The following is a 15,533-nucleotide window of genomic DNA, read 5'->3' as shown; positions in this document are numbered from 1 at the left end:
AATATGCATATATGTATGCATATGTATGCATACATATATGCATGTATATGTGTAAAAATACCTATGCATACATGTATGGATGTATATGTGTGTAAAAATACCTATGTATGTTTATATAAATATACATGTGTACAAGTATATGTATGTGTGCATTATGCATATGTGTATGTGTATATATATATTTCTGTATATATATGTATATATGTATGCCTGTGTGTATGTGTATACATATATAATTTTGTATTTGTATATATGTATATGTATATGTACATGTATGTGTATGTGTATTTGATGTGTATGTGTATACATATATTTTTTTTATGTGGTATCAAAACAAACATTACTGTAATTGTGAATCAACTTTTGTCTTTCAGTATAGGGGTAATTTGGTAATATTACTATAATATCTTACCTCCAATTAACTTCAAACCAAACACAATAAGGTTTCAAAACCTCTATTTACCTTACCTTGCCCCAAGCAAGGAAGGGTTTAAAAACTTCCTTTACCTCCCATTACTTTATTTTACCTTACTTTGCAAAACCTCTCAAAACCTTCATCCAAGCAGACCCTAAATTTGGGACATGAATTAACCAGTGTTGTAATTTAAAAAAAATTAAAATTAAAAGCCATAAGCTACATATTATAAATTTATAATACTCCACAAATGCATAAAATTTTATTATAATAATAAAAAAATATATAACGAATTTGTACAAAAATATATATATAATTATCCCTTTCTTTTAGCTATCATGAAAATTAATATCAACATCATCTTGATTGGTTGAGGTACAAATATATTCCTCAAACTATCTTATTATAACATCTCATAAATTTTTAATTTTTAAGTTATTTAATTCAAATCAAATTGATCTAACTCAAATAAAAAAATGTTTTTCTTTAATTAAATATTTATTAACTCACACTCTAATCCCACACTCAAACATCCCAAATATGAAATTATCTAATACCACAACCCTTTTTTTGTTATTAGGATCAGCAAATGCATTAAATTGAACCACATACATCAGCCATTTATAAGAAAAAAAGTACATCAATCACAAGTGCAATGAAGACACAACAAAGACAGATAAACAAATTGTAATAAAAACTACTCATTTAAACAGTTCAATAACCCAAGCCCCAGCAAAACTGAAATAAGGTTTCATAGCAGAAAAACCAGCTTGTTTAGCCATAGACTCAAATTCTTGTGCAGTCCTCTCTTTACCACCAGGATTATGAGCCAACATAATCATATCCAAATGAAACACACTTTGTGCTGCAAATGTATTCTCTGGTGCCACTGGAAGTATGCACTCTACCAGTATCACTTTTCCATTTTCAGGCAAAGCTTTCCAACAATTTTTCAGTATTTTCAATCCATGCTCATCACTCCAATCATGTAGAATCCACTGTAAAATTCAACAAGTTAGTAATGTTTATTTGTATAAGTAATAAAGGATATAATTTTACTAGGTTAACGTTGCAAACAAAATAATATTTAGCATATAAAAGCTTAAATAAATAAATTAGTAAATAATTTTTTTTTCATATTATCAGAGTTAAATGTCTTCACCATTCGGCTATTACAATAATGACTTAATTATTATTCTTAATTTATATATTTATTATTACAGATGTGCACAATTGTGTATAATGATGTACTCTCTTAGAAATGTATGTATTTAAAGAATGGTCTTGAAGTTATTAAAAAAAAAATTAATTTACTCTGCCTAAGTTATTTATTTACTTTCTCTATTTTTCCCCATATTTAACACCCATCTTCTATTATTTATATCACTTTTTCTTTAAAACATACTTAGAAAATAAGACATAGGAACAAATTTAAAAAAAAATAATAAATTAGGAAAATAGAAATATAAATCACCAATTATACCTAGAGGTGGGCACGGCCATCCGGCAACCCAGTCCGGCCTGGAATCGGCCCGCCGGGTCATTATACCTAGAGGTGAGCACGGCCATCCGGCAACCCGGCCCGGCCTGGAATTGGCCCGCCGGGTCACTGACCCGGCGGGCCGGACCAACAAATCATAACTGACCCATCACAGAGACGGGCCGGTTACAAGTTGTCTTACCCCAACCCGTGGCCCGGCGGGTTGACCCGTCAGGCCAGACCCGGCTTAGAACCGAGTTGCAACCTGGCCCGGCCCACCGGTCCCAACCCGTTTTTCTGAATTTTCTGATTTTTTACCTTTTTTATTTTCTGAATTTTTTAGAATTTTTTAATTATTTTTATTGGATGGGCCAACCCGGCCCAGCCCGCCGGGTCATCATGAAAGCCGGGCCGGTTCCGGGCCCGGCTTCCTGTGACCCAGACCCGCCGAGTTTAACAGGCCAACCCAGCCCGGCGGATTCTACACCCAGCTAGGTCAGGTCTGGGTCGATGGGCCAGTGAACCGTAACCTGACAAATCAGATCAATCGAGTTAGCTTAACTGGCCCGTGCCCACCTCTGATCATACCTCCACAATAATACTAATTGATATATATATACACACACACCGAGGAATCTCCAAGTGCAACTCACCATCATGCCATCATATAAAGTCTTTATCCAGACAAAGTAGATTACATCCCATTCATTTTTTAATTATTTTTGAAAAAAAATTTAAAAAAAATTTGAGGATCAAAACAAAGTACAAGTCCTTGTCTAATAAATATTTTAACAAGTTTTAATCAAATTTCTAAGTCTACAACAAAACTTCACCCAACTCACCAAAAATATAATTCATGACCAAACCCATGACATCCAATCAAAATTCAAATCATGGAAAAATTAATAAAGAAATAAATAAGCAATGCCAGCACAAGTTCAACTAATTAATTAAATATCATATCCAAATAAAAGTTCTGGCAAACCTCATTGACTTGAAACAGTGTATATAAAAACACTAACATAAAAATATAAGCAAATTTTTTTTCCCCCTTCTTTAATTAGATTAAGCTTTAATTAACCTTTAAGCAAACTCATTGTATATGCTAATAATGCATAACAACTTTTTATAAATTAATTAAAATGATAGTATTTGAAATAAATAAAAAGAAATGAAGAAAGAGACTCACCTTCATGAAAATGGCATCCCCACTTGGAACACTCTCAAACATATCCCCACCAATATGCTCCACACCTTCATCAAAAACAGCACACACAACCAGACAAATCTTGTTAGACCTCATATTTTCTTTAATTTCTAATTCATGAGCATTGTATAAATAATAATCGTTAAATTATTATCTTAACAGTTATAAATAAACATCACTAATGAATAATTATCAATGAAAATATATAAATAACTTCAACCCATAAATACATATATATATATATATATATTATGAAAAATTTATATTTTGATTATGTTAATCAAACATTAATAAAACCTACATCCACCTCTATTAATACAAATAATAGAAAAAAAATTTGTGTTATTTAAATAAGTGCTTCTAAATTCAAATATTTATATATTAAAACAACCTATCTTAATCTAAATCAACAACAACAAAATATATATATATATATATATATATAACAAAATTATATACAGATAAATAGGTACATAGAAATATTACTTTGATGAAGGAACATGAAAAGGGTGAAAAAAAAAAATACCTGGAATAGGGGCAGCTTCAGAGATAACATGAGGGAGATCAAAATTAATACCCTTAATATGCTTATGTTTAGCAACAACTTGAGCAAGAGTACCACCAACACCACCACCAACATCAACAAGCACCTTCACATCATCAAACCCTCTATATTTTTCAAGAATTCTCTTCATTATGATAGCTGAATGATTCTTCATGCCTTCATTAAAGACCTTATTGAACCTTGGATCAGTACCATGGTACTCAAACGAAGTCATACCATGAGCCATGTTGAAGGGTATCCCTCCATTAAGGACAGTGTCCTTAAGATAGTACCAGCTTTCCATTAAGACCTTGTCTTGGTTCATCAGGCCAAGAGCGGATAGAGTGAAGCCATCTTCGTTTTGGGCGAGGTATTTGACGACGGGGGCGGCGGCGTAACGGTGGGTGACGGCGCCGGAGATGGGGTCAGTGGAGAGGGAGCAGGTGAGGATAGAGTAGCTGGAGAGGAGACGGAGGATGCGGTCAAGCATGATTGGGGTTGAAGGAGTGGAGGAAGGGAGGAGGGAAGTGATTTCGGTGGCGGAGAGGGAGTTGGGGGAGGCGGCGGAGATGATGTTGAAGAGGTTAAGTTCGATGGCGGCTTTGAAAGTCATGGGGAGTATAGATGAGCTGACAAGTTGCATCGCATGGAGGCATGCTTCCTCGTCCGCCTTCTCGGAGATGGTGATGTTGGTGGTGGTGGTGGCAGAGGAGCCCATGGTGGTGGTGGTGGTGGTGGTGATGATTGAGTTTGGAGTGGGAGTGAAAAGAGATATGTAATGGAGAGAGTTGAGGGGTCTAAGGGGTAGGGGTGGTAGGGAAAGGATAGGGCCCACTTAAAAAGAGTGGGTGGGGGATATTATGTCACTATGTCACCAACCGTTTGGGTAAGTAATGGTTGTTGGCTAGCTGGTTGCTTGGACACAAGTGATTCCACTGAACTAATTTAATAATTATGTATTATATCATAATATAGATAATATTATATTAATATTATATTTTTTAATTAAAAAATAGCTTTTTTTTTATATAGGTGGAAGTATTTTAAACCCCCTAATAACATTTTACTTATACATAATTGTCCAATTAAATTTAGATATTTTTTTGAAAAAAATTATTATTTTTTATTTTTTTTGTCATAAAAATAATTAAAGTTGATCAAAATGTTTATGTTTTTTAAACAGAAACCTAGATAGTTAAAATCGGGTTGGACCAATTGGTCCAACCCTGTTGAACTGGGCCGAGCACTAGGTCGGTCTAGTTCAATCATAAAACTGGTTAAATAAAAAAACTTTAAACTGGATGAACGGCTCACCCGGTTTAAACTATTAATTAAAAAATAAAAATAAAAAATAAAAAACCCTAATATCGGTTTGAGGAGTTCATCAACACCAATGCTAAACTCTTGCATCAATGAAAGCCCTCACCCTCACCACAACAACAACAACAACCACCATCCTAGCATCTCCTACAACCTCTCCTCCCCCTACTCCGACTCCTTGCCATCCTCCTCCTCCGGAGTTTGCCGTACCACCGCCATGAATCTTCTTCCTCCTCTCGACGACCCAACCCAATGCTTGAATCAATCCCTTCTTTCTCTATTTACAACTCAAAGCTTCCACAAAATCTAGAAGAAGATAAAGAAGAGGATGAGAAAGATGAAGATCAGCAGAGTTTGTGGATTGGAAGGGAGTTTAGTTTCTCAGGAGGAAGAGGAAAACATGGTCCTTTGTTTCTTGCCAGTGGGCTTGGTGCTTCTCGGATGATGCCTGTGGGTGGTGGTGTTGAGATGGTGGAAATGAAGAATCTTTGGTGCTTTGGAATTTTAAAATTTTGGGTGTCATTTATAAAAATTTTTGAAAAAAAAATTGTATTTTTTTATGATCTATGAATCATCATCTATGTAAAAATTGAATTGTTTAGTGTGTGATTCAGTATTAATGGCTGTAATATTTAATTGTGTATTTGATTTAAAAATTAATATAGATTGTGTATTTGATTTAAAAATAATATAATATATAATATATTTTATTTTATATTTTTATTTATTAAATCCGGTTCGATCCGGTTCGACCGCAGTCGGACCTCTTGACCTTTGAACCTTAGTCTTCTCCGGTTCAAAGGTTCGGTCCGATTTTGACTACCTAAGTAGAAACACATAATATTAAATAAAAAGCTAAAAGTTAAATATCAAAAATAAATATTAAACGAAAAAGTTATATATAAAGTCAAAACTTATATAGTTCCATATAAACACGTAATGTTAAATGAAAAATATATTTATTAAGCAAGAAATACATGTTGTAAAATAGAATAAAATGATGGAGTGAGCTGCAGTTACTTAAAAGAAAATAAATTTAAAAAAAAATGATTGTCTGAAAAATTCAAATATCATAAAATATACCTGAGAAGTTTTAATTCTTTCATAGATTTATAATTAATATTTTTAAAAAAAATATTTGTTTATTTATTTTATTTTAACTATGTATAAATCACCTCACAAACTCATCAGAAATCTTTAACTATATTTTGAAAGGTAGTTAAATTTTTAATTTTTTATATAAAAACTAATTGTATTATCACTCATTTATTACAGTAATAATTTTAATATTTTTTATTAATTTATACAAAGTACTAAGTATCCAATAAAAATATCTTCTATGGTTGATATTTTACGGAAGCAATTCAAATTTCTTCGATTTGAACCCGGTTACTCATATATATTCTTTTAAACTATGAAATATTCATGTCAGTCCAAAACAATCAATAAAGGGTAAGACTTAAGAGGATGATGTTTTCTTATAATGAGTTAGTAGGTGGAAGGGTGTGAAAAATTATTTAGAATATATTGTGTTAAATGTGTGTTTTAAGAATTCATTTGACTGGAATTTTTTTTAATCTATCAATGGCATTTTCATTTAATTAATTAAAATTAAATAATTGAAATTTTAATTTTAATTTTAATTTTTTTAGTTTATGTAAGTATTTACTAATATTAATTAATGTTTTAAGTTAATTAATTAAACAATATATAGATGATTAAATTGATATTTATTTAACTAAACATTTTAAGATATTTTTTTTTAGTACTTACGTAAGTGTGTGTGTGTTTCGTGATGAGATGATTTTTCAATGAAATTGTGTTTTAATGTTAACACTTCGATGTCTTGTGTGCTAAAATTTTCAGCGTATACAATACAAGATAAGTAATGCAGAGGTTGAGTAGGGAGCTAAACATAAATAATAATAATAATAATAATAATAATAATTTCATAAAAGAAATTTCAAACAAATAAAAGTCCAAACATATAAGTAATCAAAATAAAGTTGGTGATATTTATTGAACGCAAGACTTTAATAAGCAAATGTTTTATTTTTATTTATCAATTATATATATTAAGATAAATAACAGTTGAGGGCTATATATAACAACCTTATGTATGAAGAATTTTTCCTTTCTATTTTTTATATTAATATAGAGATGGAATGATGCCAATCTCTATTTTTACATTTTAAGATAACCAAAGGACAAAAAAAAAACCCCCTACAATTATATATTGTTCCAATAAATAATATATTTGCATATGTAATTTAGAAACCTCCAAACTTATAAGAAATAGAAAATAATAACAATAGTCATACTCATTTCATATAAACCATTTAAACATTTTTATCATATATATATATATTCCAATAAATAATATATTTGCATATGTAATTTAGAAACCTCCAAACTTATAAAAAATAGAAAATAGTAACAATAGTCATACTCATTTCATATAAACCATTTAAACATTTTTATCATATATATATATAATGATTATTAGAAAAATAAGTTCTAACCAAACAAATAAAATTAGGTGATGATATTGACGGGAAAACAAATGAGAAAAGTGGAAACTAAGGCACAAACCATTTTGGAAAATTAGTGTTTGGAATAAATCAAATTTTGACTTATTTTCAAAGAAATAAAAATTAAATAAAAGGTGGAAAATGGTCTCGCTTTAGTACTTCTCTTTAAATAATTTCAACTTTGGGCTTACTAATAAAAAAAAATTAATTCTTTTATTATTCATTGCTTCAAACCTAACCTAATTGATTGAGTCATTAGATGCTTTATGTATTTTTAGTATTTATTAGTTTTATGATATCATAAAAGCAACATGCTGATATCATAAACCAATATTGACATATTTATTAGTTGTTTAAAGAATATTTATCAATAATTGCATTGGTATGATGTTTTAATTCGAAGTTTAGTCTTTAAAGACCATGATATTATTTAAGTTAATGTGGAGGAGATTGTAAATTTGCAAGTGATTTATGTGAAAGAAAATGGCCTTATTACCCATTGTTTTTTAATATATTTGAAATTCATTAGTATTAATGAAGTCTCTTTTAATCAATAACGTGCATCTTCTCTTCATGCCAACAATGGTTATATGATGACATTCAACATTTTTGAGGTAGGCGACAAGCGCCCGAGCCCTCGAGGCGTCTGTGAGGCAGGGGAATCGCACGACGTTCTCACCCTCTTGGGGAGTGGGGAGCGCGGTCAGGGGGAATTGAACTCACGTCTCCTCCAATGAGAGGACCCGGGGGTACCGCTAGGCTACAAGCCCTTTGGTGACATTCAATATTTTAACCATTTACTTATTGTATTTGTTATATGTGAAGTTAAATTTTTATATATTTGGGCCTGCTATTCATATTTTGTGAACAAATAACACAAGATTTTGACATCCAGGCTTTTTCCTAGGTTTTGTGTTATTTATAGACACTGCTAAAAAACCTACCAGTGCATTCATAAAAAACTAGAAAATATGCAACTTATTGATAAGTTGACAATGTTTACTCAATATAACCCCGCCACAGCAGCAGTGTTTATTAAATAAAACGCCGCTTTAACTCATGATAAAATTCATAAATAAGACACTAATTTGAAGATATTTTATTTATAAAACGCCGCTGACTTAGCAACATTTATTTGGAAAAACACCACTAAGTAGACAACGTGACATTTTATCATAAACGCCACCAAAAAAATCATAGTTATTTTTTTCACAAAAAAATGACCACTAATTTAGTGGAATTTTTAACAATGGCATTTGTTCAAAAAGCCACTAAAAATTAGTGGCAACTTTTTAAGAAATCCATTAACTTAGTGGCGTGTTTTTGAAAAAAATACCACTAAATTAGTTGCATTTAAAAAAAAGAAGAGCCGCTAAATTATGAAATTCATACATATTAATTACTGGTGGAGTATGCCAACGTTTCACCCAGAAACGCCGTTAATGTTAATTTTATTTTACTATTTTTTAAAATTTTGTAATTTTATTTTTGTGGCATTTTCAAAAATAAATGCAACTAATACTCCTAAAATTACTCTTGAAGATTACAACACTCACATAGAACTTTTTATGTACACGATCATACACAATTGTTGTTTGACATTCCAACCATGATACAAAATAAAAAAATAAAAAACAACCAAAACTACTAAATATTTAGGTTTGTGATTCTTGTCTTGCTCCAAATAAAAATAACACAACAAAAAAACATAGCTAAATAAAGGAGATCCAAAGCATCAACACCATTACCGATCTCCAGAAAACTGATTCTGCAATTTAAAAAAAAAATTATGTAAAAATGATTTCACTTAAAAAATAAAATTATAATAAAATAAATATAATGATTTCACCTCCATCATTCACCCCAACATTAAATTCACCACTAGATGGTAAACCCTTATTATCAACTTGATGCATGCTAAAAGCATCCTATAACAATTCTTCCATGCTATATGGTCTTATACTAGAAGTTTGGATGTGAGGATTTTGATGGAGCTGTAAATGTGTTTGTCATCTTATGGGTAGATGACGGTACAGCTCTCCATGGAAAAACTAACATGTATAACCTTGTAGAATTCCATCACATACTAGATGTTCAAGAACTATTTGATGTGTTTGCCAATTAATATTCACACACTTTATGCAAGGGCATACGATCATATCTTCTTGACTTGACTTGTCAAATGCAAATTTGAGAAATTCTTCGACTCCATCAAGGTATTCTTGACTCAATCGTGATTTACGCATCCAACTCTTATTCATTTCTGCTTAACATATTAGAAAATTAATTAGAATCTTATAAATTACATCATAGTTCGACTTAACACTTCCTATTGCATTGTCACAAGAAGGTTGGCTATGTTTTAATTTAGGAAAAATTACTTATTGGTCCCTGAAACTTTTAGTTTATTCTAATAAATCCTCTTGACAAAATATTATCCTCTACCGTCCCTTCTTTTTAGTTTTTACAATCAATTCCATTTCATCTCTCCTATCACCTTTGAAAGTTCGAATTCTGTTCGACAACACACAAATTTGAATAGATTCGCCAAATAATAAGTGGATACACCAAAAAATAAAAATAAAAACTAAGAACTGAAAGTAATCTAAGAATAGTAAATTCGAAGTACGAAAACTAAAGAACAAAACTAAAAATTGAACGTAATGTAAGAATAGTAAAACTGAGGTTATCTAGGTATTAGACTTAAAAGTAATTCTGAGAAAAAAAGAGACTTCTAAGGGATTTGAAAAAATCAAAAGTTTTTTTTGGCCCAATGATCAAGTTGTTTGGACCTTTTGAGCAATTCCTCTATTTAAGGTTATTTTTTTATTTATTGTTGATTTTATGATTATTGTTTTGTATATCTTTTCGAACCAACTTTTGTTAAATGGATATTGTTGTGAACAGAGACAATATTTTCATAAATGATATAGGAATTAGTGTTGGTTACTATAAAAGGAATATAAAGCTTCTACTTAGAGAAATTCAACACTAAAGTGCTTAATTGTTTTTCTGTTGAATTGCTGAATATTAATTGAAACAGTTCTTTGTGCTATTTAGTGTTGGAATGGACACACTCAGATAAGTTTTTTTAAGAAAGCTTACAGGCATCTTGATTACTTATTAATGTTAGCTATTATCCAATAGATACTTGTACTGTTGTTATTATTTAGATCAAATTGTTCTCACAATCAGGGCCATTTTTATAAATAAAAAGTGGGTATCTGCCAGATTTTTATCTGATAATGAGAATGATTTTTAAGTTTCTATAATTATAAGATCACAGGTGGAAGGGATTAATGGATCTAGAAGAATTCTAGGGATAAATAAATTAAAGACACACACACAAACAGCAATAGGAATGCTGCACTTGAAACTATATGGAGCAAATTTGTATGCATGGCTGATTTTATCAGCCAAATCTAAGAAGTCTTAATTTCTAAATTTTATACAGTCAGAGCAGAGCAAGAAAGGACCGCATTAATTCTTCATAGCAAACTCTTTCTCATTCAAGAAAGAGAAGCAAAATAATAATGTAATATTTACAATAAAAGAATTTACAATAACCTACTAATTGCAACAAAGAAAGAAAGTACTTTGATAAAGTAAAGTGCAACCTATGATGAGAGCACACTTACAGTTTCTGAAAAATATTTGAAAATGATAGAATCTCATAGCAATATTTGCCTTCAAGGAGACCACAACTAATAGGCAATTAACTTTTACAGTATAAACAGCATGAGAAAATATTATGGTCTCATAATGGTAGGAAAAAGAAAGCAAGTCAAGAATTCTGAGCATAATACCAATCTAATAACATGATGAGTTATTAATATAACTTGAAAAATCTTAGAGTGGAATGTCCATCTGCTGCAAAAGTATCAAAAAAATAATAGATATGTTTGAAATCATTCATATCTTGGTTCTTGCTTCCATGTTCAAGAAATAAATAATCTTATAGGTTCATATCATAATTCATATCATTAAAATATGTAGGAACATTAATGGATAGATATCCTTTTCTTTTACAAAACTTAACCAAGTGCCGTTTATCTTTCACATTATGCAGCAAGGCCACTTCATTTTTCAATCACACAGAATTTAAAGTAACATATAAATAAATAGATAAATTAAACAAGAGATTATAAGAAATGTGATCATGACCAAGATTTAACAGAAAAGTTTAACTTCTAAGTTCATCACGAGTAATCAAGGGCATAAACACCGACAAGATCAATTAAGAATGTAACATTTAACATAAATACACTGCATTTGACTACTAGAAGATATAATCGGAAAACGTTCGGCCTAATAAGGATTCACCCAGAACAAGTAAAATGAACAACAACCAATTCACAATTGAACAACCATAATCAATGGCATATAAAGAGAATCAAATTCAAAGCAGGACAATTTGATGTATTTATTATTTAGAATTGTTTAAAATAAACCATTTTTTTGTTTAGTAATTTTCACTAGCTAGGTTTTTATTAAAATTCAAAAACTGAACAAAAAATAATAATAATTTATATAAATAGCGTTTTAAGAAGCCTTTCGCGCCATACATCATAAAGTTTGGTACAACAAAATGATATTTTTTTTAAATTTGCATTGATTAGGTATGAGATAAATTAACAAGTTATGTAATGTATAATCGGCCATAATATCATGATTTTTTATTTCACGTCAATATAACTTTATCATATAGTGTGTCAGTGTGATAATCTACATTTTGAACTTTATAATTTCTAGGACTTGCTATGTACACACAAATATCATGTGCAGTTTAGTATATTTAATCTTAAAAAATAATTATTATATATAATTAATCAAATTTCATTATCCCTATATATCCATGGAAGAAATTTTATTACATGTATATATACACTCCTTAAGTTTTTTTATTATACATGTCCTTGTAAAACTATATGTACAAAATAATCTTCTTTTTATTAATATATATATTGGATATATTTTTAAGATACGGTTGCATGTTTAGTTAGAGCATAATCTACAAATATAATCAAATTCCAATTTTTGATGTAAGCTACTTAAATCCTAAATCATGCCAACCTCAAACAAGTTGAACTTAGCTCGAAAACAATTTGAAACCAGACTAGCTAACTTGAACGGGACTCATTTACTTAGCAGTACCAATAGCTATGAAAGTGTGAAACATAATTAAATATGATTAAACAATAATTAGACCCACAAAAGCCTGATTTACTTTGAATAGTTCTTAATCAACGTAGAATGACTCAATGCACTTGATAAGTCAAACTTATATTAATTAGCTATTATTCTTTTATTTTACAAAATTTTAACTTTCCCAGATTTTCAATCAATTTAAACTTTAAAAAAAAAGGGTGGAAATTGAAGTTGTAATTAAAACAGTCAAAAAGTTCAGTTAGGATTTGTGCCTAAAATCAAAGAACATTTTAGGACCATGTACAACACATCAGTTCTTCTAAATCAAGCTGAAACTATGGAAAACATAAGAGTTTTTTCAGTGATACGCAGATATGGTGACTTTTTAATTAATACAAATTAAATCACTATAGATATCTCATTTTAAAGAATATTTTACTATCCTATTTTTTAAAAAATTTAAGTTTAAAAATTGTTGGAATTGCAATGACCAAACCATTCAACTTGATTTTAGTCCAAAAACCAGAACACATTTTAAAACTGGGTCGAGTGCAGATCAACTTATTCCAATCCTCGCTAAACTAAGGTAAACATGACAATGCTTTTCAGGGGAATCTACCATGTCTCTCTTGACTTTTCAATCATTATAAACCAACCCTAACAGTGACAATAACTACCTACATGCTGAAAGTTTTTAAAGAAAATTAACTACAAATACTAAAACCAATGCAGATGGTATTGGCAGTCAATCCCCTTTTTCATCACACTAACCTATACTCACATGCAAAGTAACACCATGCTGTGTATTCTACGAAATGATTTTAACATACTAAAACAAAATAATAGGGATACATGATTAGTATGACTTATTAACACACTTGTACCAAAGATGGCCAAAAGAGGGCTATAAAGGCAAGATTACTTATTTAAATGAAAAATCATGAATAACTTCATGCAATTAAAAAACCAGCAACAACACTTAAATTTTGATAGTCATGGTCCTAGATAAACTGAGATTATAATAAATATTGGTATACATGGAGGCATATCATACAAGCCCCACCAACCAATTGAGCATTGCATCAAATTTTAAAAATCCATTTTTACTCCAAGAAGAGCTGTTAAGATGAAACAGGTCACCAATCTTTGTCTTTGTAATCTTTGTTACCATCAACTATGGCAGCCACATCGTCCTGTCCCAAACAATTCCATAATATAAAAGTAGAACTCTCAGTGCTCAATATGACAACATAGAAAAATCATAAGGTTATCCTTTAAATATGAAGAAAAAGGTAAGCCATTCTTTGAGTGTCGGTAAGGCATCCTTTCCATTCACAATCAATAACATCCACCAAAAGTTTCACAAATTAAATAAACATCAATATGAGTACTTATATATATATATATATATATATATATATCTGTATATAGTTTTCTTGTTATTTTTTTCATTAAGTGTCATCAAGTCTCCTAAACATGTGTCAAAAAGGCGTATTAAAGATGGTAATTCCACTGTTAGGTTGGATTGAGCTCATCTAATTAATACAACTTGATAAATTAATGATAAAAGAAAGATAGAGAAGTGGCATGAAGGATTTTTTTCATTGACTTCACTAACAATCCTACGTACATGCTTTGAGGTTTCATTGGTTTAAAGGAGGAAAAAAGGAACAAAGGAGAGGTAGAAAGTGTACATGAGGAGCTCCACTTTAATTTAAGGAAGATTGGTAGCTATCTATACAAAGATAGGTAGATAGACTTCAAAAGCGTTTGAAAATTAAGGAGAATGGATGAAGTGGAATGTGTGGCTTAGATGCATATGGTTTTGAAGACAAGTGTGGGACACCACTTGTTGCCCATTCATTCATATGCTTCCATAGATCAAGGGGAAAATCCATGTGCTTTGTTGGTATGATAGATATCACTGTAGTATAGATAGACATAATGTTGGTTTGAAATCTTGTTATTTGAAATTAGTAAGAGTAAAAATATATAACAGTTTTAAGCGCCAAGTCAAGCGTTAGGAATTAGGTTTGGTTGGATGGTCAAGGTTTTTTTTTTTTATATATTGATCAAATATGTTTAAATCAATGTTCATTTAAATGTTGCTTAGAAAAAACATGAATGTCCTTATTTTGATATAAAATTTTTATTAATTGATTATTAGTCTACATTTAGAACAGAGACTAATTAATTGGGCTCCAACTTAATTAACAAGATTGAGGTTGTGAAACCTTCACTTGATAATTAGGTTTGATATATGCTAAACAAAATGTTTTAATTAACAAGTGATTATCAAGTAATTGCAATACATGTACTTTGTTCATTTGAGTTGCGAGTTAATTCAAAGCCAATCCATGATCAATAAGTGTAGTTCTTGTATATAACTAACTATTAGTACACCAACAGAAGCAAATTAATTGTTGGGCATTGTCATAATATATGTGCTATGGTACAATAGAATGCGTTTTATAATTAATTAAGTTTCAGAAATTCAATAAATGCAACACAGTTATTTATAGATATATAAGAAGTGCACAAATGTGAAAATCAAGGAAACCATGAAACAGCTGAGATTGGAATGAAATAAGTTTCAATCAACCAATTAATTGATTAATAATAACATTGAGAACACAAATAACAACAAAAGCATGATATCTATTTTTCCCCTCAAGATATATATTATATATCTTCTAATCATCTTAATATGATTCAAGTACAGTGGGTTAATTACAGTAAAGAGAAATTAAAAATCAAGGTAGGTAGGAAGAAAGAAAACTGAAAACTCAATGAATAAACATTTCAATGCTTCATTGTTGGGTGGTATGGTACTATATATAACTCAAAGAATGCATTACTTCCAAGCAGTACTCCTTCCAAGAAACAAC

The 15,533-nt window shown here is 30.2% G+C and overlaps 1 protein-coding gene across 1 annotated transcript; it reads right to left on the bottom strand.

Moving 5' to 3' along the window:
* Window positions 1–980: 980 nt before the first annotated feature.
* Window positions 981–4,398, bottom strand: LOC120272139 (tricetin 3',4',5'-O-trimethyltransferase-like). Its single transcript, XM_039278896.1, has 3 exons — window positions 3,629–4,398; window positions 3,085–3,149; window positions 981–1,413 (listed from the first exon to the last, which is right to left on the bottom strand). The coding sequence occupies exons 1-3, from the start codon at window positions 4,362–4,364 to the stop codon at window positions 1,117–1,119; spliced, it is 1,098 nt and encodes a 365-aa protein (XP_039134830.1). The 5' UTR covers window positions 4,365–4,398; the 3' UTR covers window positions 981–1,116.
* Between the last annotated feature and the right edge of the window lie 11,135 nt (window positions 4,399–15,533).

This window comes from Dioscorea cayenensis, chromosome 11 (assembly GCF_009730915.1).
Source record: "Dioscorea cayenensis subsp. rotundata cultivar TDr96_F1 chromosome 11, TDr96_F1_v2_PseudoChromosome.rev07_lg8_w22 25.fasta, whole genome shotgun sequence".
NCBI classification, from domain to species: Eukaryota; Viridiplantae; Streptophyta; class Magnoliopsida; order Dioscoreales; family Dioscoreaceae; genus Dioscorea; species Dioscorea cayenensis.
This window is presented reverse-complemented; position numbering and strand designations above follow the sequence as displayed.